The following is a 26,158-nucleotide window of genomic DNA, read 5'->3' as shown; positions in this document are numbered from 1 at the left end:
ATCACTGGCAATGATGAGTCAGCCTACAGAGAGGAGGTTGCTACCCTGACTACATGGTGTCAGGAAAATAGCCTCTCTCTCAACATCAGCAAGACAAAGGAGATGATTGTGGACTTTAGGAGACGGCAGGTGGAGGAGCACACACCCCTGCATATCAACGGTTCTGCAGTGGAGATGGTCAGCTGCTTCAGGTTCCTCGGGGTCAACATCAGCAACGACCTCACCTGGTCTGCTCAAACAGACAAGGTGGTCAAAGCGGCCCGGAAGCGCCTCTTCTTCCTGAGGAGACTGAAGAAGTTTGGCATGGATTCAGTCATCCTCACCAATTTCTACAGATGCACAATAGAAAGCATCCTGACTGGGTGCATCACAGTGTGGTATGGGAGCTGCACAGCCAAGGACCGCAAGGCCCTACGTCGTGTGGTCAGGACTGCGGAGTTCATCATCGGTAGGGAGCTCCCAGCCCTGCAGGACACATACCGCACACGATGCCTCAGGAAGCCTGGCAGGATCCTAAAGGACTGCCATCATCCAGCCTTCAGCCTGTTCACCCCGCTGCCTTCTGGAAGGCGGTACCGTAGTATCCGGTCTCGCACACACAGACTGGAGAACAGTTTCTTCCCGAGAGCCATCAGGCTGCTCAATGGACACTGACACACGATCGACACTTTTGCACTCGACACTTTACACTCGTCACTTTACATACACTGTCACTTTCAGCCTTGTACTTACACTTACACTTTCTATTGCACTACCTGCTTTCACTACCTGCTACTCCCATTTGTCTGTAGTTTAGTTATTATGTGTATTATATGTTAGTATTATGTTCAGAGTTCTTGTACAGTGTGTATGTCATGTTATATTATGTTCGGCTAAGATAGTTGTTGTGTGGTGCCTTGTCCTAAGAATTTCAGTGCCCAGTCTGACCCTGTGTCATTCTGTGTATCTGACAATAAAAGACTTGACTTGACTTGGTACGAATCGGGTCTTCACCCAGGACATGGTCTAACTCTACACCTAGGACATGGTCTAACTCTTCACCCAGGACATGGTCTAACTCTACACCAGGACATGGTCTAACTCTTCACCAGGACATGGTCTAACTCTACACCAGGACATGGTCTAACTCTACACCAGGACATGGTCTAACTCTTCACCCAGGACATGGTCTAACTCTACACCAGGACATGGTCTAACTCTACACCCAGGACATGGTCTAACTCTTCACCAGGACATGGTCTAACTCTACACCAGGACATGGTCTAACTCTACACCAGGACATGGTCTAACTCTACACCCAGGACATGGTCTAACTCTACACCCAGGACATGGTCTAACTCTACACCCAGGACATGGTCTAACTCTACACCTAGGACATGGTCTAACTCTACACCAGGACATGGTCTAACTCTACACCCAGGACATGGTCTAACTCTACACCAGGACATGGTCTAACTCTTCACCTAGGACATGGTCTAACTCTACACCCAGGACATGGTCTAACTCTACACCAGGACATGGTCTAACTCTTCACCTAGGACATGGTCTAACTCTACACCAGGACATGGTCTAACTCTTCACCTAGGACATGGTCTAACTCTACACCAGGACATGGTCTAACTCTACACCAGGACATGGTCTAACTCTACACCTAGGACATGGTCGAACTCTTCACCTAGGACATGGTCTAACTCTTCACCCAGGACATGGTCTAACTCTACACCTAGGACATGGTCTAACTCTACACCAGGACATGGTCTAACTCTACACTTAGGACATGGTCGAACTCTTCACCTAGGACATGGTCGAACTCTTCACCCAGGACATGGTCTAACTCTACACCCAGGACATGGTCTAACTCTACACCAGGACATGGTCTAACTCTACACCCAGGACATGGTCTAACTCTACACCTAGGACATGGTCTAACTCTACACCCAGGACATGGTCTAACTCTACACCCAGGACATGGTCTAACTCTACACCAGGACATGGTCTAACTCTACACCCAGGACATGGTCTAACTCTACACCTAGGACATGGTCTAACTCTACACCCAGGACATGGTCTAACTCTACACCTAGGACATGGTCTAACTCTACACCCAGGACATGGTCTAACTCTACACCTAGGACATGGTCTAACTCTACACACAGGACATGGTCTAACTCTACACCCAGGACATGGGCTAACTCTACACCTAGGACATGGTCTTACTCTACACCCAGGACATGGTCTAACTCTACACCTAGGACATGGTCTAACTCTACACCCAGGACATGGTCTAACTCTACACCCAGGACATGGTCTAACTCTACACCTAGGACATGGTCTAACTCTACACCAGGACATGGTCTAACTCTACACCCAGGACATGGTCTAACTCTACACCCAGGACATGGTCTAACTCTACACCCAGGACATGGTCTAACTCTACACCCAGGACATGGTCTAACTCTACACCTAGGACATGGTCTAACTCTACACCAGGACATGGTCTAATTCTACACCCAGGACATGGTCTAACTCTACACCAGGACATGGTCTAACTCTACACCCAGGACATGGTCTAACTCTACACCAGGACATGGTCTAACTCTACACCCAGGACATGGTCTAACTCTACACCCAGGACATGGTCTAACTCTACACCTAGGACATGGTCTAACTCTACATCCAGGACATGGTCTAACTCTACACCCAGGACATGGGCTAACTCTACACCTAGGACATGGTCTTACTCTACACCTAGGACATGGTCTAACTCTACACCCAGGACATGGTCTAACTCTACACCAGGACATGGTCTAACTTTACACCAGGACATGGTCTAACTCTACACCAGGACATGGTCTAACTCTACACCAGGACATGGTCTAACTCTACACCAGGACATGGTCTAACTTTACACCCAGGACATGGTCTAACTCTACACCAGGACATGGTCTAACTCTTCACCCAGGACATGGTCTAACTTACACCCAGGACATGGTCTAACTCTACACCAGGACATGGAACAACTCTACACCAGGACATGGTCTAACTCTACACCAGGACATGGTCTAACTCTACACCAGGACATGGTCTAACTCTACACCTAGGACATGGTCTAACTCTACACCCAGGACATGGTCTAACTCTACCCAGGACATGGTCTAACTCTACACCAGGACATGTAATTATAGGTAACTCTCAAAACTGGGGCACTACGCAGATGGTGGAAAACAGGCTTCAGGACGCGCATGGTTAAGTTAGCATCATTTAACAAGGGCTGTGTCTACCGCACACTCAACGCACTACAGTGCACTACAATTCAGTGCACTGCACTGCAGTGCACTGCGTCGCTGATAAGTGGTGTCTCAATTTGGAACACCCGTTAACCACTTGGCCGGTCAAACATCACTTCCGGTTTCAGTCGCTTTCACCAAATAAGATTCTGTCGATACCTAACTAACCTTAAACTGACAAAATGAATGCACTTCTTGCCTCTTGTTGTCCCTTGTTTACCCCTTTCTCCACCTATGGGAATACCTCCACAATCGCGGCAGCCTCCGCCTTCTGGCTGAAGTAGATTAATGGTATATGTAATTTAATTGTGTGATTTTGCCTTACCTTCACAGCATACATGTAGTAGTTGCAATTAAATTCTCCTCGCTAGGTATGCTAAATTCTCAATTATCTTTGTCAGAAGTAGCCTTCTTCTTTGCAATCCACATACACACCATATGGACATAAAACATGACAAATCTGTACATGTTTGTCCCTAGATTCCAATTAGTTTTAAGAATTATCCACTGAAATGATAGTCATCATCTGCTTGAATTCACACAGTTATAGGCCTACTTTGACTGACTGTACTTTTATACACATCTCTGTTGTAGTTAAGTTTACCCTGATACAGGAATCAATGAGCAATTGAACACACAGGCATATTAATTATTGTTACAAACATGCATCAATTCTAATATAAATCAGAAAACACAATAAAAGACTACAAAACCTCAATGACAACATTTTATTGATAAAATGACGCATATTAATATAATCTTCCCTTCCCCTCCCCCCCCCACACTCTACAGCAGCCACCCAGTCCCAGGCGGCGCTGCCATATCAATGTTGCAATGCCACTGCTGGCGTTGTATTTTGATGGCCAGTGACATGAGGGTGGACTTCAGGCTCACCGAGAGTCATTCAACGCCCTCATGGCTGTGCTGGGCACTGACTGTGACCACGGTTGGGGCCCCGAGATCTCCTGTCTAGTTTTTATTTTTTGGCTTGCCAGCGCCGCCTCCTATCGGGTGGTGGCCAGGGCCTTCGACAGGCCACCGTTCACCGGCTGGTGCACAGGATGAGTGGGCAGATCGCTGCGCTCCTGTACACCGTTGTCCGCCACCCTACAGGAGAGGAACTCCCACGCCTAGGTGCCCGCTTCGCCCGTCTAGCTGGGTCGGCAGCCTTCAGCAGAGTGGTGCGGGCTATTGATGGCTGCCACGTCAGTGAAGCCCCCAGCGGAGGACGCTGCCTGCTATTTTAACAGGAAGCTTTTTCATTCCATCCAGCTGCAGGCCATCTGTGATGATAAGTGCAAATTCATAGATGTGTGTGTGGGCTACCCAGACTCAGTGCATGATGCCAGGGTCCTGAATAACAGCCCCATCTTCTATGAGCAGTCATCCCCTCCACCAGGATACTGTATCCTTGGGGATGGTGGCTCCCCCTGCCTGTCCCAACCCATCTGCCTCATGACCCCCTTCAGGCAGCCTGTCCACCTCCAAGCACGCTACAACTGCTGCCTGTCAAAGGCGAGGTGTGTTGTGGAGAGGTCCTTCGGGATTCTGAAGACGCGATGGCGGTCCATCTTCTTAAAGGCCCTGGAGGTGGATGTGAAGTGCCAGAGGTCATTGGAGCCAGATGTCGGGAGGGCAGCAGAGGACCAGCACCAGCACCTCCAGGAAACGTCTGGGGCAGGAAACAGAAATAGGATAGCCATGCAGTGCTCTGTCCCAGACCACGATTACATTTAAATTAATACATACATACACGACATTAAAAAAACACACAACGATGATTGAAAGCTACAATTATTTCTAGAAGGACAAGCTTAGATAGCTATCGTAACGGTATTAATTATCGGGCGGCGTGTGGGCAAACGTTCGCGGTGTCATGTTAACCCGTTATTAAACTGAGCATATCCATTGTTAATCCATTGTTTAACAGAACAGCCGTTGTTTAACACTGTCCGATGACTGACATAGCTATCTGTCGTCGGACTTGCCGCTGGAGCCCGCCACCTGCCCCGGCTCGTCAAGCGAAAAGTGTCCGATAAAAGTGCACCTTCGTCGGACTGGCAAGAGGACCGGGTGGTGGATTACCCAGCTAGTTTATCATAACTGCCATGCAGATCCAATGGCATCTAATGCTACCTAGGTATGCTCACTAATCTGAGAATGGCATGTTAGTAGTACATTGTAATACCAGTACAATGTGTAATTACCGCTGATACTTACATTTACGGTCTGTAGCTTCGTGGTCTAGCGCTTGTGCTGTCCGCCATTGTTTTAGAAATAAAATGAAAAGCTGGCGAAAGGGCTCCTCCTCTTCCGCTACGTAGCCAAGATGGCGGCCGTTTAGGGCGAGTAGTGTCCATCGTTTTACACTACATTTTTTGCCTGTTTGCAGTGCACCATCCGGATACTTTCAGTGCACTGAATTCTGCTGGTTTTTTCAGTGGCGCACTTCGAACACTGAAAGTCAGTGCTCGAAGTGCTCAAGTGTGCGGTAGTAGACACAGCCAAGGACACAGCTTTGTGCTAAGCTAAGCTAGTTGGCTTCTAGCTGTAGACCTTCAGTCCGGGAGGCAGACACAGTCACCTCATTTAAGAGTAGACTCAAGACTTTCCTCTTTGACAGAGCGTATAGTTAGGGCTGAATCAGGTTCACCAGGTCCAGCCCCTTGATATGCTGCTATAGGCTTATAGCTGCTGGGGGATGTTTAGGATACACTGAGCACCTGTATCCTTTTTTCTATCTCCTTGTGGATGAATTTTCATCTCTCTATTGCACATTACTAACTCTGCTTTCTCCCCGGAGTCCTTTTGACTTCACGTCTCATAGGGTCCGATCTGCGTGATGGATCATCGAGGTCTGGATCGTGGAATATGCCTACTACCAACTATGCCATGGCCCTGTTGAGACTCCGCCCCCTTCCTCCTCTCTACCGCCATCTGCCTGATGGATCGTGGAGGTCTCCATCGTGGAATATGCCGACTAACAAACTACTCATACACTCTGTCATATTCATTGAATGTGTTGTTATTGTGTTTTCATTTGTGTATAATGATTCCTTCTGTACACATTACATCTATTGCACCTGTCCATCCTGGAGAGGGATCCTCCTCTGTTGCTCTCCTGAAGGTTTCTTCCTTTTTCCCCCCTGAAGGGTTATTTGGGAGTTTTTCCTGATCCGATGCGAGGTTTTGGGGCAGGGATGTCTATGTGTACAGATTGTAAAGCTCAGAGACAAATTTGTAATTTGTGAAAATGGGCTATACAAATAAACTGAATTGAATTGAATTGTTTTGTGTTTCTCTATCCTTGTTTTGTGTTTCTTTGTACTTGTTTTGTGTTTCTTTGTACTTGTTTTGTGTTTCTCTATCCTTGTTTTGTGTTTCTTTGTACTTGTTTTGTGTTTCTTTGTACTTGTTTTATGTTTCTTTGTGCTTGTTTTGTGTTTCTCTGTACTTGTTTTGTGTTTCTTTGTGCTTGTTTTGTGTTTCTTTGTACTTGTTTGTGTTTCTTTGTACTTGTTTTATGTTTCTTTGTGCTTGTTTTGTGTTTCTTTGTACTTGTTTGTGTTTCTTTGTACTTGTTTTATGTTTCTTTGTGCTTGTTTTGTGTTTCTCTGTACTTGTTTTGTGTTTCTTTGTACTTGTTTTGTGTTTCTTTGTACTTGTTTTGTGTTTCTTTGTACTTGTTTTGTGTTTCTTTGTACTTGTTTTGTGTTTCTTTGTACTTGTTTTGTGTTTCTTTGTATTTGTTTTGTGTTTCTCTGTACTTGTTTTGTGTTTCTTTGTACTTGTTTTGTGTTTCTTTGTACTTGTTTTATGTTTCTTTGTGCTTGTTTTGTGTTTCTTTGTACTTGTTTTGTGTTTCTTTGTACTTGTTTTGTGTTTCTTTGTACTTGTTTTGTGTTTCTTTGTATTTGTTTTGTGTTTCTCTGTACTTGTTTTGTGTTTCTCTGTACTTGTTTTGTGTTTCTTTGTACTTGTTTTGTGTTTCTCTGTACTTGTTTGTGTTTCTTTGTACTTGTTTTATGTTTCTTTGTACTTGTTTTGTGTTTCTCTATCCTTGTTTTGTGTTTCTCTGTACTTGTTTCTCTGTGCTTGTTTTGTGTTTCTCTGTCCTTGTTTTGTGTTTCTCTGTACTTGTTTTGTGTTTCTCTGTACTTGTTTGTGTTTCTTTGTTTTGTGTTTCTTTGTACTTGTTTTGTGTTTCTTTTTACTTGTTTTGTGTTTCTCTGTACTTGTTTTGTTTCCGAAGCTGTTTAGTTTGACTCTGGATTCAAGAATCTGGCGTCCAAAGACCAGAAACTTGCACTTTACTTTGATCTTCTATCATATCTCAATTCTCATAGTGGGCGTTACTTATTAAAGTTACACAATAATGTAGTTGAGGACTTGTTCTTGCCAGTTGACGAGAGGTTATAATTTTGTGCTTTTGTTAATTTGCTGATATTTCCTGACTGGAAAAAATAAGCCTATCATTTCCTGCCTATTTGTAGCCGCGAGTTGTATCCATCCTCACTTGGTTTCACAAGAGGTTGTTAGTTACGCCTCCAAACGAAAAGCTTCTCCATGACAGGTTCAGACCGAGTTGAGCCAACTTCTGAGTGTCCGCATGTACCTTTTCCTCTTTTTTTCCAGCAATATTGAGCTCTTTACAAATAACTGATGAGAAGTTTATACGTATGTTGAACATAAGAGAGCTACAAGAATGCATGTGGTCCCTAAATCACCGTAAAGACCCAGACACACGAATGTCTGTTCAAATAAGCTGATATATACTCACACATGCAGAATGTGTGCAGTTGTTTGTCATTGGGAGCCAAATAGAGAAAATATAATCCTTGTTATAGGAGACCTGCAGCTCTGGAAGTTCGGCAGACTCGAGATAAACGGGCTATATTTATTTAATGCACGCACCCACGCACGCACACACACACACACACACACACACACACACACACACACACACACACACACACACACACACACACACACACACACACACACACGCACACGCACACAGCAATCACCATGTCTGCATGGAGAACAAACCGTCTCCCACACAGACACTTGGCCACAGCGTGAGTCCACAGTTATTGCTCCGGGAGGCAGCGCTGTCCTCGGCTGAACTGGAGGAAACCAATCGGAGGAGTGAACACAGGAAAGCAGCGAGCAATTACACCTACATTCATTAAATGTTATGCCAAACACACACACGCACACACACACACGCACACACACACACGCCCACTGCATGGGGAGCACATCACCTGATGTTCAAAGTGGCTGTCCTCGCCTCACCTCTGCTGGCCTCCACCAGGCGGATGGGGCAAAGGGGAGGTGTGCAAAGGGTTGTGTTTGATATTTTAGTTTCCAGAGCCGTTCATTAAAGCCTGACTGCCGGGTGTAAGCTGCTGTCATGGAGCTGTGAAGATGCAACTGCTGCCTGCTTTTGCAGCGGCCTGCGTTTTCGTTTATTTTTTTTGGTACGTGTGCGTTCTTGAGTTCTTGAGTTCTTGAGACAGGGGAACATACCTCTTTATCAATATAACACAGTATATGAAATGTATTCTGTGCGTGTGTTTGTACGTCTTTCAGTTTGTAATATTTCATATTATTTTAAGCTGATCCGTTTATTTACAATAACAATTTATACAACTAAGAATAAAGTAAAACTATAGAGTTAAGGCAGTTATTCAGTCAATTACCATGGTGCTGACCCAAGCTGTGGCTGCATCAGCTCCCTCTGTATTTTAATATTCACTTTTGATTTGATTATATTTCTTTTTGCAACCAAACTATCTAATGTAACGCTTCAAACTGAAGGTCATTATTTAAACTTATTTCACTTTATATAATTTTGTGGAACCTGAAAGAAATTTACTTTTTTATTATTGGTTATGACAAATAAAAGAGGATCGTTTCCCCATTTCTTTCTTTGTGACTCATTTATTTGTCAGATACATTTTGCAGGTGAAATAGTTTTTCTAAACGTTATAATAATATGAAAATAAAATCATGCACAAAAAAATTACAAAGTTTATTAATTCAGCACATCCTCTTACATTTCCTGTGGGATTGAAAAGTACATGTATCAACAATAATTGTATTTTCAAATTGCCTGTTTTTAATTAATTTGATCTCTAAGCCATTAAGATGATCAATATAACTTCTCCTCAGAGCTTGGGGCACCCTGTAACGTGGCCGTGGCCCAGGAGGGTTTAGGAAATTCATTTAGTTGCAGAAAATAAAAAAAACATTTGTTGAAATTATGAGACTTACAAAATTTAGGAAGAAAAAAACCTCAATGTTATTAAATATATATGATTTGAACCACGATTGATGGTCAGAGGAGTTTCTATTGATTCAACAGGTAATTATATATATTTATTTACATATCAAATTACTCAGTGGTTTCTATACGAATAGTACACGTCATAATCATTAAACCCAAAGTACACCTCCAGCATATGCATTTCCACTGCCTGCAATCTTCAAACAACCGCCTCTATGTCTCTTCTCTGCAGCTGCTGGAGCCCGCAAAGGGTTAAACGGGGTTACCGGCAATCCCTTTAACAGGCAGGTGCCCCGCCAGTCCCAGCCCAAAGCTCACCGCGCACTTCATTTCAAAAGCTTCTTCCAACATCTCGGGAGCAACTCATAACTGTCATGTGGCGAAGGAACCTGGCGAGTCTCGTTCACGGGGACGACTGCAGCTCCTCAGAATAAAACAGAGCATCTTCGGCTGCAGGAGAGGGCTCTCCGACTGGACCCACCGGCCGACACGCATCAGACTGTCCCGCGTGGGACACGCCGCTGAGTCGTCGTTTCACCTACTTTTACATTCAGAGGGAGTGTTACTCGATCAGAGATCTGGCAACTTCAAAAGAAAGAGAGAGAGAGAGAGAAAGAAAGAAAGTCTTCGGCACTTGTTTGAGTTGCGCGCCGCTCTGGAGATGTGGTGGATGCTCTTCCCCCGGTGGATCTGGTTCCTGGCGTGTGTGTCGGTGTGGATGGAGCAGCAGGACGGAGTTTTGCCCGATGCCACCTCCTCGCACCCGGGGGTCTGCCCCAACGACATGAACCCCAACCTGTGGGTGGACGCCATGAGCACCTGCACACGGGAGTGTGCGTCTGACCGGGTAACGCCAAGAACGTGTTCCTCCTCTGCTGCATGCCGGCTCTGTATTAACACGCTTTGTTGGTGTTCTGCTCTGGATCGTAGAGAATATTCTGTTCTTCATCGTTGTCGACTGGATGGGAATGCCTTCCAGATGCCGGCAGCATCTGTAACTCTTTTCTCTTTCTCCTCTTGCAGGAGTGTGAGTCCTTTGAGAAGTGTTGCCAAAATGTGTGTGGGAACCGGAGCTGTGTGGCGGCCCGCTTCCTGGACGGGAAGAAAGGCCCCGTGGGGATGCCCACGGGCGCGTCCTGCACCGGCTTCACGTGCGCCCAGCAGGGGTCCGAGTGCGACATCTGGGACGACCAGCCGGTGTGTAAGTGCCGCGACCGCTGCGAGAGGGAGCCGCAGTTCACCTGCGCGTCCGACGGCTTGACCTACTACAACAAGTGCTACATGGACGCCGAGGCGTGCTCCAAGGGCGTCGTCCTGGCCGTGGTCACGTGCCGCTTCCACCTCACCTGGCCCAACACCGGCCCGCCGTCGCACCGGGCGACCACGCTCCGCCCGACCACCGCCGCCCCCCTGCCTCCCACCGAGCCCGAGACGCTCGTCGCGGTCGGCAGCCCCGCCCGCCAGACCGTGGCGGCGGGGGACACGGCCAGCTTCCTGTGCGACGTGTCGGGTCGCCCCCGGCCCGAGATCACCTGGGAGAAGCAGCGGGACGGGGCGGAGGCGGCGGCCATGGGGCCCAATCACGTGCGGGGGAACATGGCGGTCACGAACATCGGTCAGCTGGTCATCTACAACGCCCAGCCGCACGACTCGGGCGTCTACACATGCACGGCTCGGAACCCCTCCGGCTCGGTGCGGGCCCACCACCCGCTCACCGTGCTGCCGCCGGAGCCACCGGTAACCCCCGCGCCCAAGAATCTGACCCGCTGCCCGCCAGAAGAGTGCCGGAAACCCCCCGACGCCCCCGAGGAGTGTGGCGGCGAGCTGGAGAAGGTCAGCTGGTACTCGGAGCCCAAGACCAACAGCTGCTTCTCCTTCGCCCACTGCCACGCGGACCGCCGGCGGCCCGGGAAGCTCTTCGACACCTACGAGGAGTGTATGCAGTGCTGCGGGCCCGAGCTCTTGGGCCCCTGCGGGCTCCCCAGCCTGCAGGGGCCCTGCAAGGCCTACGAACCGCGCTGGGCGTACAGCGGCAACCTGCGGCAGTGCCAGTCCTTCATCTACGGCGGGTGCGAGGGCAACGGCAACAACTTTGACTCCAAAGAAGCCTGCGAGGAGACGTGCCCCTACCCCAAGAACCACCACTGCAAGGCCTGCAGGCCCCGAGGCAAGATGGTGACGAGCTTCTGCCGGAGCGACTTTGTCATCCTGGGCCGCATGACGGAGCTCACGGAGGAGAAGGACTCGGGCCACGCCCTCGTGACCGTGGACGAGATCCTGAGGGACGAGAAGATGGGCCTGCGCTTCTTCGGCGAGGAGCCGCTCGAGGTCACCTTCCTCGACATGGACTGGAGATGCCCGTGCCCGAACATCACGGGCGTTGCCGCCGAGGGGCCGGTGATCATCATGGGCAGCGTGAGCGACGGCATGGCCGTGCTGCGCCCGGAGAGCTTCGTGGGCTCGTCCAGCCCGCGGAGAGTCCGGAAGCTGAGAGAGGTCATCTCCAAGAACACGTGTGACATTCTCAAGGCGATCACCAACAGTCCGCAGTAGGGTTGGGTTGAGGGCCCGTGAGGTTGAGGGTCGGCGGCCGCCGGCTGAGCTCTCCGACGGCTGCAGGAGTGTTTTCGAATTTAAGGACCATTCTCTACATTTAATGGATGTCTTTCTTGTTTTTCGAAGGTCTGTCACGGCGCCCGTTGAAATCTCATGTCTGTGAACACGACGTCCATCGTGATCCTCCCGTTGCCTCCCCCCCCCTCCCCCCCCCCCCCCAGACTGTGACCTCATGCCCTCTGCGGCCTCCAGCCCAAATGGAGGCTGCAGGCTTGAAGCGCAAAACAGACTCGATTGGGTTAGATTGTTCTGTACATAATTGAAGCGTATGCAATTATTTGTGTTTGTTTATATTTTCCATTTTTCAGACCCGTTCACGCTCCTTACTTCATACGTCTTTCTTTAAAGTTTCCGTGTTGTATGAAGACACCAGAGGTACGATTTAGTTCATCCACATGAACGAGTTGTAACATATTTTAATAACAACCACATTAACGGCTATTTATTATCATGTCTGCTTTCCTTTTATCTGTTTTTTTAAACTTTTATTATTATTTTGTATAATTCTGCAAAGAAAATAAAGAATTTGTTATTTTCCCATCAGTCTCTCAGTCCTTCATTGATTCTGTTCGATGGACTTTTGTTCATATCCACGTACTATTGCATCATATCCAACAACGGGGACTCTGATAGGGCAAAGGACCTGATGGAGACCTGATGGAGACCTGATGGAGACCTGATGGAGACCTGATGGAGACCTGATGGAGACCTGATGGAGACCTGATGGAGGCTGAGAGCGGCTGCTCCTTGAACCTGTGTGGCCACTCTGACAGGCCGTGATAAAAGAGACTTGGGAATAGCGAATCCCCAGCCCCCCTCCTCCCCCCCATCTAAAAAAAACACACCAAACAGAACCCATCCATTCTCGAGACCCCTGTGGCGTTGTAAAAACGTCACCCCTCCCGTGATCCAGTCTAATTGGGTAAGGAGCCCAAGCCGTAAACCTCAGATCCAATCCCCAAAACAAGAGTTATGTGTTTCATGGCGTGCCAGCCGGCGTCTCTGGGCCACAGGAACAGGCCTTTGGTGGGCTTCGACGAGGGTGTTCCACTTCCCAGATGAGCTCCTCTGTTTCTCCCATCCAGAGCAGTGGAGGGGAGGAACCACCAGGGAGCTCCAGACCTGCACTTTAGCAGCTGTTGGGGCTCTGAGACGTGTTCAGCACCTTGGATCCCATCAGAAGGCCACATAAACAACCAGAGGACCGACCAACAGACATTTTATCGCTTTTCGACGAACGCTGTTTATTCGTTTCAAAATCACACACTTTAGTCAGAAGGGTTACGTCACAGAGTGCGTCTCCCTGCTCGGGGGTCAGTGGGTTGGATGGGTTCATAACCGCAGTGAAGGTTTAATTTGAGATTATACAGCTGATGTAAACGCTGCTCCTGAAAGAGGGTCCAACATTAAGGCTGGAGGGGGAAACGAGACCGATTTAGATCCAATGGGAAATACGCATCGACACAAGTTATTATGGAAAGTATATATGTTGGTGTCGGTGGTTCATGTGTAGACGGCTGTGTGCATCAATCCTATGAAAGCACATATCCTCCAAGAAAAGAAAGCCATAGATGAATATGAATGCATGATTAATTAATTTGATTAAAACCACAATACTAATAGATATAGTACATTATATAGATATAAACATATTAATCATGAATTCAAGATGACGAGGAGGTTGCATGAGTTCATCCACGCAGTCACGCTGAAGGTTTTATGACGAGTCATATGCATCTAGTTATTATGAAAAGTATATATTTTGGTATTATACATCTCACGCCTATAGGTTCATGTGTAGATTGTGTGCATGTATTAATGCTACGAAAGAACATTTATGAATATGAATGCATGATTCATTAAAATATTGTAAGTTAAACATTTAACTCATGAAAAAAATGACGAGTCATGTTTTAAATCATAATTCAGTTCATACGTAGTGGGATGGTTTGTTGATGGAAAAAGATAAAGTATGTTTGTTCAAGTCACAGTGTGATGTTTTACAGTTTATCAACACATGGGCGATGCTGAGAACCTCGTGAAGAGACTTCAGTGGAAATTATGAAAGTAATAACATTTAAAAAACGAAGGATATTGCTCATTGCGCAATATTATTTTAATTCTTTCTCTAATTATGATTTTTCTTTTTGTAGAATAATTTGTATTATTATAAATATATAATATATTTACACCTGCCCAGGCATATAGGATTAAAAAAATGAGAGTAAGAAGATGCGTATTAATTATTCATTGAAGAATAAAGTTTATTGTTGAGCTTTTCAGTTCAGTTTAAAAAAAGAAATATAAATGTTGAGAATGAAGGCAAAATACCTGTTTAAGAATCAAATGGATTTGTTAAGAAGACAGTGGAAATACTATTTGGAGAATCAGGACACAATCTTGAGAATAAACGTCAAACTTTTGAGAGGAAACCACATAACTTTGGGATGAACTTGTGGTTCCTTGATGGGGTTCTAGTTGTCTCTACTGTTGGATGGAGTCCAATTGGTGAATTTGATGTCAATTACAGATGCAAAGCAACAGTTCAGCTGAGGGAACCAGTTCACCCCTCAACGTAAAACCCTCAAAACGACCTCAGATACCATCAATTATGGTTCTTCTCCTCTGGCTTTTCAATACATTTTTAAAAAATACATAAGAAACACCTCTAACCACTTCAATGCTCGTCGGGGGTCCACAAAAGCAACATTTATTATCAATTAAAATGTGAGAATATTTAAAACATGTGTGATCGAGTCCTTTTATGCCTTTTAAGTAAAAGGGTACAAGAGTTAAGCTTTGATGTGCACTGAGGAATTCTCTCTCACATATCCCCCCCCCCCTCCTCCTCCTCTCAGCCGTTGCTGATTCGATGAGGTCAACGCGTTCATGAAGCTCAGTTCACACGAGGCAGGAGGAGAAGTCAGTGTGGTCCCGATGAGCGAGGCTCAGATGTAGACCTGGGACCAGGTAGAGAGGACCCGGAGGACCCAGAGGACCCAGAGGACCCGGAGGAGGCCACAGCAGAGCCGGTTGCAGTCTGCATCTCTATGTGGTGGATCCAGAGCACCTGTTGAACACATCAGCTATCCGGGTGGTGTAGGACCTCTGATTCATGACCTGCATCTGGAATGGCCATATCATTTGGGACGGCTATTGAAAAGTTACAGTCGCCACTCACACACATTGTGACTGGAGATGAACGGGGGGAGGGGGGGCTGTATATCACCCAGAGGGCAGTGACAGCCGGCAGCGATTGAAGCCACCCTGAGGTAAATCCCCAAAGTATTTATATATATATATATATATGTTATATATATATATAATATAATATATATATATATTATATTACATATATATTCTATTATATATTTATTAGATTATATATTTATTATATATTACATTTTATTATATATATATATTACTTATATTATATAGATACTATATAATTAATATAATTAATATGTATATTTAATATATATTATATATTATTAATTAATATATATATTATATACATATTATTATATATATATATTATATATATATATATGTGATTGATGTTATCCAATATTTATATGATATAGTATTTATATATCATATTATACTGAATATTATATGATATATATTAAGAAACTGAATTGTGTGAATAAGAGGTCCTTACTATGTCAGTGTTGGAATAAATGTTAAATATTTAAAACTACAAAGTACAACTTTGATCTTGTTTTTTGGGGAGGTTTGCTGGAATTGATTAGATGGCCCAACCAAAAAAATAATTCCACCAGCTGCACTGGAAAGGAATAATTCATATAAAAGTATCATCGTTCTTGTGTTGAGTTTGAGAATCTTATATTTCTCTCGTCATCCAATCGGAAGCCTTTTGTTTGGCTTTCCCCAAATGTGCTGATCAATCAAGTATAGTGTGAGGAAGAGGGGCAGTATTATGAGTTATGGTGCACTTTTAATTTACAGCTTATTTCTGCAACATGTTTAGATACTGTAAAGCTGCTCTTGTTCAACACAATTATCTAATTTTAGGAGGCAGAGATGAAAACTAATAACATATCGAAAACTAATAACATATCGGTGCACTCAGTGATTACATATATATTTTTAAATCAAGTATATATTCTAGAGTGGTTTATTAACTACCATTTCATCATCTCACTCTTCCGGTAAGCTCTGGTTGCCAGCTCAACAGCGAGCATGACTTCTTCTTCTCTCCCTCCCGCTCCCTCTTGCTCAGTGTGTCTCATGTATAGTTATCCCCCTGCCTCCCTTAATGATAACGATACATGCAACAAGTGTAGTTTATTTGCTAGGTTGGAGGCAGGTCTAAGTGGGTTAGATGCACGGCTCCGCGCTATCGAAGCTCAGACAGCTATGCTAGTTAGCCCGCCCTCTCCCGTAGTCGGCGCGGAGCTACAGTCAGCTGTTAGCTGTGCCCCGGCGGTAACCGTGCAGCCGGATGGTTGGGTAACTGTTCGCAGGAGTAGTAAGTCTACACAGAAGCCGCTGTGCACCAACCACTTCACGTTTCGAACCAGTTTTCCTGCTCAGCGACACACCCGCTGAGGAACACACCCTGGTTATCGGGAGCTCTATAGTCAGGAACGTGAAAATAGCGAAGCCACGGACCAGAGTCGTGTGCCTCCCGGGGCCAGAGCGGGCGGCGTGGAGTCTTGTTTGAAGCTGCTGGCTAAGGATAAGCGGAGATACAGTCAGATTGTAATACACGCGGTGGTAATGGCGCCGAGCCCGTCGGTCGGAAGTCACTAAAATTAATGTGGAATCGGTGTGCTTATGCCAAGGCGTTGTCGGACACCGTAATTTTCTCTGGCCCTCTCCCAAATTTGCAGACAGACGAATTGTATAGCCGAATGTCGTCTTTCAACCGCTGGCTGTCGGTGGTGCCCAGCGAATAATGTGGGCTACGTAGACAACTGGAAGACTTTCTGGGAAAACCTGATCTGATGAGGAGAGCGGCATTCATCCCACGTTGGACGGAGCGCGTCTCATTTCTGCGAATATGACCAAGTTGATCACGGACTTAATCTATGACAACCCAGGGTTCAGATCAGGAACCGGGAGCAGAGTTGTAGTTTAACACCCTTCTCTGCTCTTCCATTCGAGCAGTTACCCACCCTTGACTTTAGAGTAGAGACTGTGTCTGTCCCACGGCCACTTCAATTAAATAAATCAAAAGTAAGCAGAAGAGGAGTCGTACACAATAACCTTATACAAGTTAACACCATTATTTCAGCAGTGCAACAAAATAGGTCTATTAAATGTGGTCTCCTAAATATTCGATCTCTGTCATCTAAAGCTGTGTTACTGAATGATTTAATATCAGATAATCACATTGATTTATGTTGCCTAACTGAAACCTGGCTGAGCCATGAAGAATATGTCTGCCTGAATGAATCGACTCCTCCAAGTCATATTAATACTCACATTCCTCGAGGCACCGGTCGAGGAGGTGGAGTAGCAACCATCTTTGAATCGAGCCTATTAATTAATCCTCAACCAAAATTACACTACACCTCATTTGAAAGCCTTGTTCTTAGTCTTTCACATCCAACCTGGAAAACACTACAGCCAATTCGATTTGTGATTCTGTACCGCCACCAGGTCCATATTCAGAGTTTATATCTGAATTCTCAGAATTTATATCAAGTTTGGTTCTTAAAACCGATAAAGTTATTATTGTTGGAGATTTTAATATCCATGTGGATGTTGATAATGATTGCCTTAGTGCTGCATTCATCTCCTTGTTGGACTCGATTGGCTTCTGTCAGAGAGTACAGAAACCCACTCACAGCTTTGGCCACACGCTTGATCTTGTTCTTACTTATGGCGTTGACATTGAGCATTTGAGCGTCTTCCCACAGAATCCTCTTCTGTCAGACCACAACCTCATAACTTTTGAATTTATACTACCGGAGTGTACTCCGTTAGTCAAAAGTTTCTACACTAGATGTCTAACTGATAGTGCTGTAGCTAAATTTAAAGAAGCGATTCCTTCTGTATTTGATTCGATACCACGTCTCAATATAACAGAGGACTCCTGGTCTAACTTTAGTCCGTCCCAGATTGATCATCTTGTTGACAGTGCCATAGGCTCTCTGAGAATGACACTGGACTCGATAGCCCTCTGAAGAAGAAGACAGTGAGGAAGAGGAGGCATGCCTCCTGGTATAACCCTCAGACCCGCAAACTGGAGCAAACGTCACGAAAGCTTGAACGCATATGGCGTTCAACTAATCTCGAAGAATCCCGCTTAGTTTGGCGAGATAGTCTTAAAACATATAAGAAGGCCCTCCGTAATGCCAGAGCAGCCTATTACTCATCAATAATAGAAAAAAATAAAAACAACCCCAGGTTTCTCTTCAGCACTGTAGCCAGGCTGACAGAGAGTCACAGCTCTGTGGAGCCGAGCATTCCTATAAACCTTAGTGGTAATGACTTTATGAACTTCTTTAATGAAAAGATTTTAACTATTAGGGACAAGATTAATAATCTCTTGCCCATAACCAGTGCCAATCTGTCCTCAAGTGGAATGGCCTTGGAAACCGCTGTATGCCCTGGTGTATATTTGGAGGATTTTCTCCTATCAACCGTGACCAATTATTTTCAACGGTTTCTACTTGAACACGTCTACCTGTCTCTTGGACCCCATCCCGACGAGGCTGCTTAAAGACGTTTTGCCTTTAATTGGCGGCTCTCTATTAGATATTATCAATGTGTCTCTGCTAACAGGCCACGTACCACACTCCTTCAAGGTGGCTGTTATTAAACCTCTCCTGAAGAAGCCCACTCTGGATCCAGAGGTATTGGCTAACTACAGACCGATCTCTAACCTCCCCTTCCTCTCCAAGATCCTTGAGAAAGTGGTCGCAAATCAGTTGTGCGACTTTCTACATCATAATAGTTTATTTGAGAAATTTCAATCAGGATTTAGAAAACACCACAGCACCGAGGCGGCACTGGTGAAAATTACAAATGACCTCTTAATGGCAGCAGATAAAGGACTCCTCTCTGTCCTGGTCTTGTTAGACCTTAGTGCTGCATTCGACACCATTGACCATGACATCCTGTTACAGAGACTGGAGCAGTCGATTGGCATTTCAGGCACGGCACTAATTTGGTTTAAATCCTATTTATCAGATCGATCTCAGTTTGTATTTGTAAACGATGACGCCTCGATAACCACCAACGTTAATCACGGAGTTCCACAAGGTTCTGTGCTTGGACCAATTTTATTTACCTTATACATGCTTCCTTTGGGCAATATTATCAGGAAACACTCCATAAACTTTCATTGTTATGCAGATGACACTCAACTATATTTATCGATAAAACCAGAGGAGAGCAACCAACTCTGTAAAATTCAAGCATGTCTTAAAGACATAAAAACATGGATGACCTGCAACTTCTTGATGTTAAACTCAGACAAAACCAAGTAATTTTAATCGGCCCTGAGCACCTCAGAGATCAATTATCTGGTGATGTGGATTCTGTAGACGGCATTGCCCTGGCATCCAACACCACTGTAAAGAATCTTGGCGTTATCTTTGATCGGGACTTGTCCTTTAACTCCCACGTAAAGCAAATCTCAAGGACTGCATTCTTTCATCTACGTAATATTTCAAAAATCAGGCACATCTTGTCTCAAAGAGATGCAGAAAAATTGGTTCACGCGTTCGTTACTTCGAGACTGGATTACTGCAACTCCTTATTAGCAGGCTGCTCTAATAAATCTCTTAGGTCCCTCCAGTTGATCCAGAATGCTGCAGCTCGTGTTCTCACTAAAACTAAGAACAGAGATCACATCACTCCTGCACTAGCTGCTCTGCACTGGCTCCCAGTAAAATCAAGAATCACTTTTAAAATTCTTCTCTTAACCTACAAAGCCTTGATTGGTGATGCTCCATCATATCTTAAGGAGCTTGTCGTACCATATTGCCCCACTAGAGAGCTACGCTCACTAAATGCGGGACTACTTGTAGTTCCTAGAGTCTTAAAAAGTAGAATGGGAGCCAGAGCCTTTCGTTATCAAGCTCCTCTTTTATGGAACCAGCTTCCAATTTCAGTCCGGGAGGCAGACACAGTCACCTCGTTTAAGAGTAGACTTAAGACCTTCCTCTTTGACAGAGCTTATAGTTAGGGCTGAATCAGGTTTGCCCTGGTCCAGCTCCTTGATATGCTGCTATAGGTTTATAGCTGCCGGGGACGTTTTAGGATGCACTGAGTACCTATCTCCTCTTTTTCTCTCCTTAAGGATGAATTTTCATCTCTCAATCACACGTTACTAACTCTGCTTTCTCCCGAAGTCCTTTTGACTTTCGTCTCATGGGGTCATCGGACCCTATGAGACGGCATAGATCTATCTGCCTGATGGATCGTCTGGGTCGTCAAATTCCTGCTCATGACTACGCCACTGTCCTGTTGAGACTCCCCGCACTCCTCCTCCCCACTGCCATCTGCCTGATGGATCGTGGAGGTCTCCATCGTGGAATATGCCTACTATGAACTATTCATACACTCTGTCATATTCATTGAATGTATTTTAACTCTAAATCTGTCCTTCTGTACACATTACATCTATTGCATCTGTCCATCCTAGGAGAGGGATCCTCCTCTGTTGCTCTCCTGCAGGTTTCTTCCCTTTTTTTCCCCCCTGAAGGGTTATTTGGGAGTTTTTCCTGGTCCGATGTGAGGTTTTGGGGCAGGGATGTCTATGTGTACAGATTGTAAAGCACTCCGAGACAAATTTGTAATTTGTGAAATTGGGCTATACAAATAAACTGAATTGAATTGAATTTGGTCTGTGGCCCAACATTATAACAGTGTGATTACTGGAATGATTTTCAGAATAATGTACAAAAATAAGTTACAGTAAAATAAGTCTAAGAAAGTGAAAGATAAGTCATATGCCTGCAAATATATATATATATATACATAAACATGATTCAAACTGTTTATTTTTGCATATTTATAAACACATTAGCATGACTATTTATAATGTATTTTAGGATATGATGATCACGGGGCAATACATGCTGACAATTAAAAAATAAAGAGACAGTTGGTTTATTCTTTATAAGCAGCCTTCAGTGGACCTCTCTTCAGTTAGGACCCAGTCACAGCACCACCTGTGCTTCACCTGTAACCTTCATTACTGCATCATCATCATCAACATGTGACCTGTTCTGCTGTGACTCTGCTGTCAGTGTCAGCTCTGTGTTGTGGGAACATGTTTGAGGAGTTGACTCCATGAGTTATTGTATCAGACTGAAACATGGAGAGCACAGCTCCGCTCACATCTCTAAGACTTCTCACATAGTTTATAGTAGTCAAGTGATTGTTGGGCGTTGTTGCCTGTTTTGAGCCGTATGGCTATCACATGCACATTTAGAGAAGTCATATTCATTGGATTTGTACACACTGATTCTGATTATATAAATAACAATTGAGGTAGTTTGCTGTTCCTGTAAAACTGAGTAACAGGGCGATTGGGTTCCCCAGGTAACACTAACACATTTACATTAGCAGGTCATGACCTTGTTTAGCTCAGAGCAGCAGGTCATGACCTTGTTTAGCTCAGATCAACAGGTCATGACCTTGTTTAGCTCAGAGCAGCAGGTCATGACCTTGATTAGCTCAGAGCAGCAGGTCACATGTACATCTATCTGATCCAATGACATCTGCATACTTCTAGATTAGCAAAGAAAGACAATCTTTAGTATTTTATAATTCTTTATGTCACGCACAAGTTAAATAATCCCCTAAAAGCGGAACCTTCAGGATTAGTGGTGGCATTGCATTGAGATTACATTCCTGTATTTGAATTGTTTTGCTGGATCTCAATTCCTCTGATTCTTCCATCTGCAGTGAATCCATCTCAAGGAGGATCAGAAGAAATGGACAGCATGCGAGTTCAATGTGAGCGTCACAGCAAAAGGAGGCTCTATTGTTTTAGAGGAGGAGGCTCTATCGTTTCAGAGGAGGCTCTATTGTTTTAGAGGAGGAGGCTCTATCGTTTCAGAGGAGGCTCTATTGTTTTAGAGGAGGCTCTATTGTTTCAGAGGAGGCTCTATTGTTTCAGAAGAGGCTCTATTGTTTCAGAGGAGGCTCTATTGTTTTAGAGGAGGCTCTATCGTTTCAGAGGAGGCTCTATTGTTTCAAAGGAGGCTCTAATGTTTCAGAAGAGGCTCTATTGCAGTGGTGTATAGTAACGAAGTAGAAGTACTTCGTTACTTTACTTAAGTAGTTTTTTGGGTATCTGTACTTTATTTTACTACTTATATTTCTGTTTACTTTTACTTTTACTTCACTACATTTTGCAATGAAAACTTGTACTTTTACTCCGATACATATCCCCTGAAACAGTATCGTTACTCGTTACTACGGAAAAAAATCATCATGAGACGAACATCGGGGACTGTGGTGGAACACACCGCAGCGCACCTGAACGCAGCACGAACACCAGGTTGGGGATCAGGGGTCCTTGCCGCGTGTTTTCTCTTCCCAGGATGCGAGCGAGCGGCTACAGATACGACTCATTTCATGTGGAGCAGCAATGGAAGCTACTCGAACAACCACGGGGACCAAGATCAACGTCCGTGGCCATGTTTGGGCGAACTCTTTTCTTTTGTCGCAGTGAAAGTTTCTTCCTTCCGGATGAAGTGCCTCTTATGCCGACCGAAAGCTACGGAGATATGGCCTTCAACAACTCACCAACCTCAGGAAACACATTGAGGTAAATTAAGATTAATCCCATGAGCCGCAACGTTAATGTTTAGTTTTGATAATCATCATAAACCTGTTAAGATATCTAGCAGTGTTGCCCTCAGGATTGTAGTAAGTTATATCTTTGGCAGGAGGGGGGGAGGCAGGTGTCTGATTGTCCTACGCATGTTATATGTTAGGCTAACGTTCGCTAGCTATCGTCAATTAAACAATTAGCGTGAGTGGAGTAGACGGATCTCTAGCGAGTTAATGAGCTGAAGAAGTGTTGACAGTTGTGAGAATTTGTTGATTTGAGTCGTCTTAGCTATAATATAATGCTAATCATTACAGCATAACTAAATGTATAAACCTCAAATTAAAACAAACTATTTAGTACAAAACTGTTGGTTGGGGTCATGACATGTTAGGAAGTGTTATTAATTCTATCATGTCTATAATACTCTCACTTTATTTCAGGAATGGACCACATCAAGCAGCACATGGAAGAACCCTCCCTGCAGCTATGTGATGCCACCAGGTCCAGTTCATCTGATGAAGAGGACTTCTTCTTCGTCATCTCAAGCACATGACAGCAGCAAACAGCTGGATGGAGACGTGGATCACGTTGACTTGCTGAAATGCTTCCCAACTGTGTGCTGCTGTCTGTGAAGCTAGACACACTCTACCTGCACCATCAGGGCCTGTGAAGCTAGACATACTCTACCTGCACCAGGGCCTGTGAAGCTAGACACACTCTACCTGCACCAGGGCCTGTGAAGCTAGACACACTCTACCTGCATCAGGGCCTGTGAACGGCTCTTCAGCATCGCAGGACTCGTCTTCAGCCCCAGAAGAGCGAGACTGACATCTGTCCATTTTGAAAATCAACTTATTTTGAAGATGAACAAGACATTTTTCACTTTAAAGTGATGATTTTGGTTGTTACTTTTGGTTCTGCTTTTTTCTGTGTTAATCGTGTTTTTATATTTTAGTATTTTCATAGTATTCATATATTGCTAAGTTCATCCTAGCTCATACTCCTTGTTCATGGCGGCCACAGCACCCAAACAAATAAACTTCATAATTCTCAAAATTCTGACCCTTTGTTTTTTTTTATTAACAGCATTTACTTTTACTTTCAATACTTAAGTACATTTAATATCAGAAAATTACATTTGATACTTAAGTACAAAAAAAACCAGATGCTTTAATACTTTTACTCAAGTAGTATTCTCATAGGTGACTTTTACTTTTACTTGAGTAATTTTCCAGTCAAGTATCTTTACTTTTACTCAAGTATGACTTTTGGGTACTTTATACACCACTGCTCTATTGTTTCGGAGGGAAACGTACATCTCACAAATGTTCGGTTTCTGGGAGACAGATTTATTTTTGGTTTTGTGGCTGCTGATTGTGAATGCATACTTATCTCTTGTCACGGTAAAATGGATGGATGATTTATTTATTCTACTCTGCTGCGGCTTTTAAAAAGGAGTAAAGACAGATATATGGTGGATTAACTTCTTGATATATCACACTCTTTGTGGACAAGAATATAAAACATCTTCAGGGAGAAAAGTCTTTAATCAAATAATAAAAAAGGAGTACAATATTGTCCAGCAAGAGTAAAATAAGTAACAACACCGTTTAATGTGTGGAGCTCTAATTTCATTTGGGAGATTTTAAGGAACGGAGGTGGTTGGGGCATCTGATCCGGACGCCTCCTGGACGCCTCCCGTTACAGGTTTTCCAGGCACGTCCAACTGGGAGGAGACCCCGGGAAGACCCAGGACACGTGGAGGGATTACATCTCCCGGCTGGCCTGGGAACGCCTCGGGATCCCCCAGGATGAGCTGGACAATGTTGCGGGCGAGAGGGAAGTCTGGGTCAGCCGGCTGGGTCTGCTGCCCCCGCGACCCGACCCCGGAATAAGAGGTTGAAAATGGATGGATGGATGGATTTTAATCCTCGCAGCAGTGCACTGATCACAGTCTGTGTACTCAGTAACTTAAAAAGGTACAAACAAGTTATTTCACATCAGTGATTGGGACCTGTTTGTGTTTTTTAGGGCTGAGCGCCATCTGGTGGGGAGAGGCGGCGCTGTGCAGCATCTACAGCGCCGCCTCCACAGTGACGCAGCTCGACAGGGAGAGTGAGTGAAACACGTGCTTCTGCACAAGGAACTGATCTCTTCACCCAGAGTGACACACTGGCTGTCTGGTAACAGGCTACAAAGAGCAGAGCATAAGCACATATCAGCTCTTTATATATATATATTCAGTGAAAATAAAAAGATAATTCATCTTTAAAATATCTTTTAAAATAATAAAAAAATCCTTCCCCGTCTCTCCTCAGCTCCCCGCACCACGCCGGTGCGACATGGTGCCCACTGAGTTTGTGTTTCTTCGTGGGACCTGAAGGGGCAGCAGAGGACGTCATGAAGGAGAATCACACGGGGCCTTTGTTTTGGTCAAAATTGCCCGAAATAAACTCCTTGCTCAGCAGACCAGGGCTAGGGCCCGGTCGAGACTGATCCCTGAGATCAGGTCTCCCTCGGGAAATGTGGTTACTGACCCCAAGTCTGTAGTAGTCACTGTACTGTCGCTAACATACCCGGGTTTAATTATTCATTATTCATATTGAGCATGTGTAATCCTCCCTTCATGCATCTTCACGCCACGAGATAACCGAGTGACACTTTCCAGAAGTAGTTTACCGGCCTCCATTATTTCATCGGTGTTGTTTTTGTTATGTGTGTGTGTGTGTGTGTGTGTGTGTGTGTGCGTGCATAATGAGACATCAAGCTGACTGTGTGTTATGCAAATCATTAGAACAGTAAATATCAGCAAAGAGTGTCAGTAGAGTGTTTCCCACATGAAACATGACTGAGGACTGGAGGTGTGAGTAGATCAGTGTGTGTACACGGGTCATGCAGACTGTGTGTGTGTGTGTGTGTGTGTGTGTGTGTGTGTGTGTGTGTGTGTGTGTGTGTGGTCACAAGTAGAAATATAGCTATTCATAGCTGGAACTACAGGTTTGACATTAGCAGCAGGTGTGTAAGCAGCCTAATGCGACGCCACATTCAACACAGGTCCCCTTAATTTCTCCTCGAGGGGCTTTCAGAGTTATGCAGGACGCGTCTCGCTACCATGACGACAGGAAGTGAGGGGACATGGAGAGCCCAGCTGTCAGCACCTCTAAAGCTAATGCATTAAAATATCAATGAATAGTTCAC

At 44.9% G+C, this 26,158-nt stretch overlaps 1 protein-coding gene across 1 annotated transcript; it reads left to right on the top strand.

Moving 5' to 3' along the window:
• The first annotated feature begins 10,240 nt into the window (after positions 1–10,240).
• wfikkn2b (WAP, follistatin/kazal, immunoglobulin, kunitz and netrin domain containing 2b) lies at positions 10,241–12,132 on the top strand. Its single transcript, XM_056430282.1, has 2 exons — positions 10,241–10,426; positions 10,603–12,132. The coding sequence occupies exons 1-2, from the start codon at positions 10,241–10,243 to the stop codon at positions 12,130–12,132; spliced, it is 1,716 nt and encodes a 571-aa protein (XP_056286257.1).
• Positions 12,133–26,158: the final 14,026 nt, after the last annotated feature.

Source organism: Pseudoliparis swirei, chromosome 13 (genome assembly GCF_029220125.1).
Source record: "Pseudoliparis swirei isolate HS2019 ecotype Mariana Trench chromosome 13, NWPU_hadal_v1, whole genome shotgun sequence".
NCBI lineage: Eukaryota > Metazoa > Chordata > Actinopteri > Perciformes > Liparidae > Pseudoliparis > Pseudoliparis swirei.
This window is presented reverse-complemented; position numbering and strand designations above follow the sequence as displayed.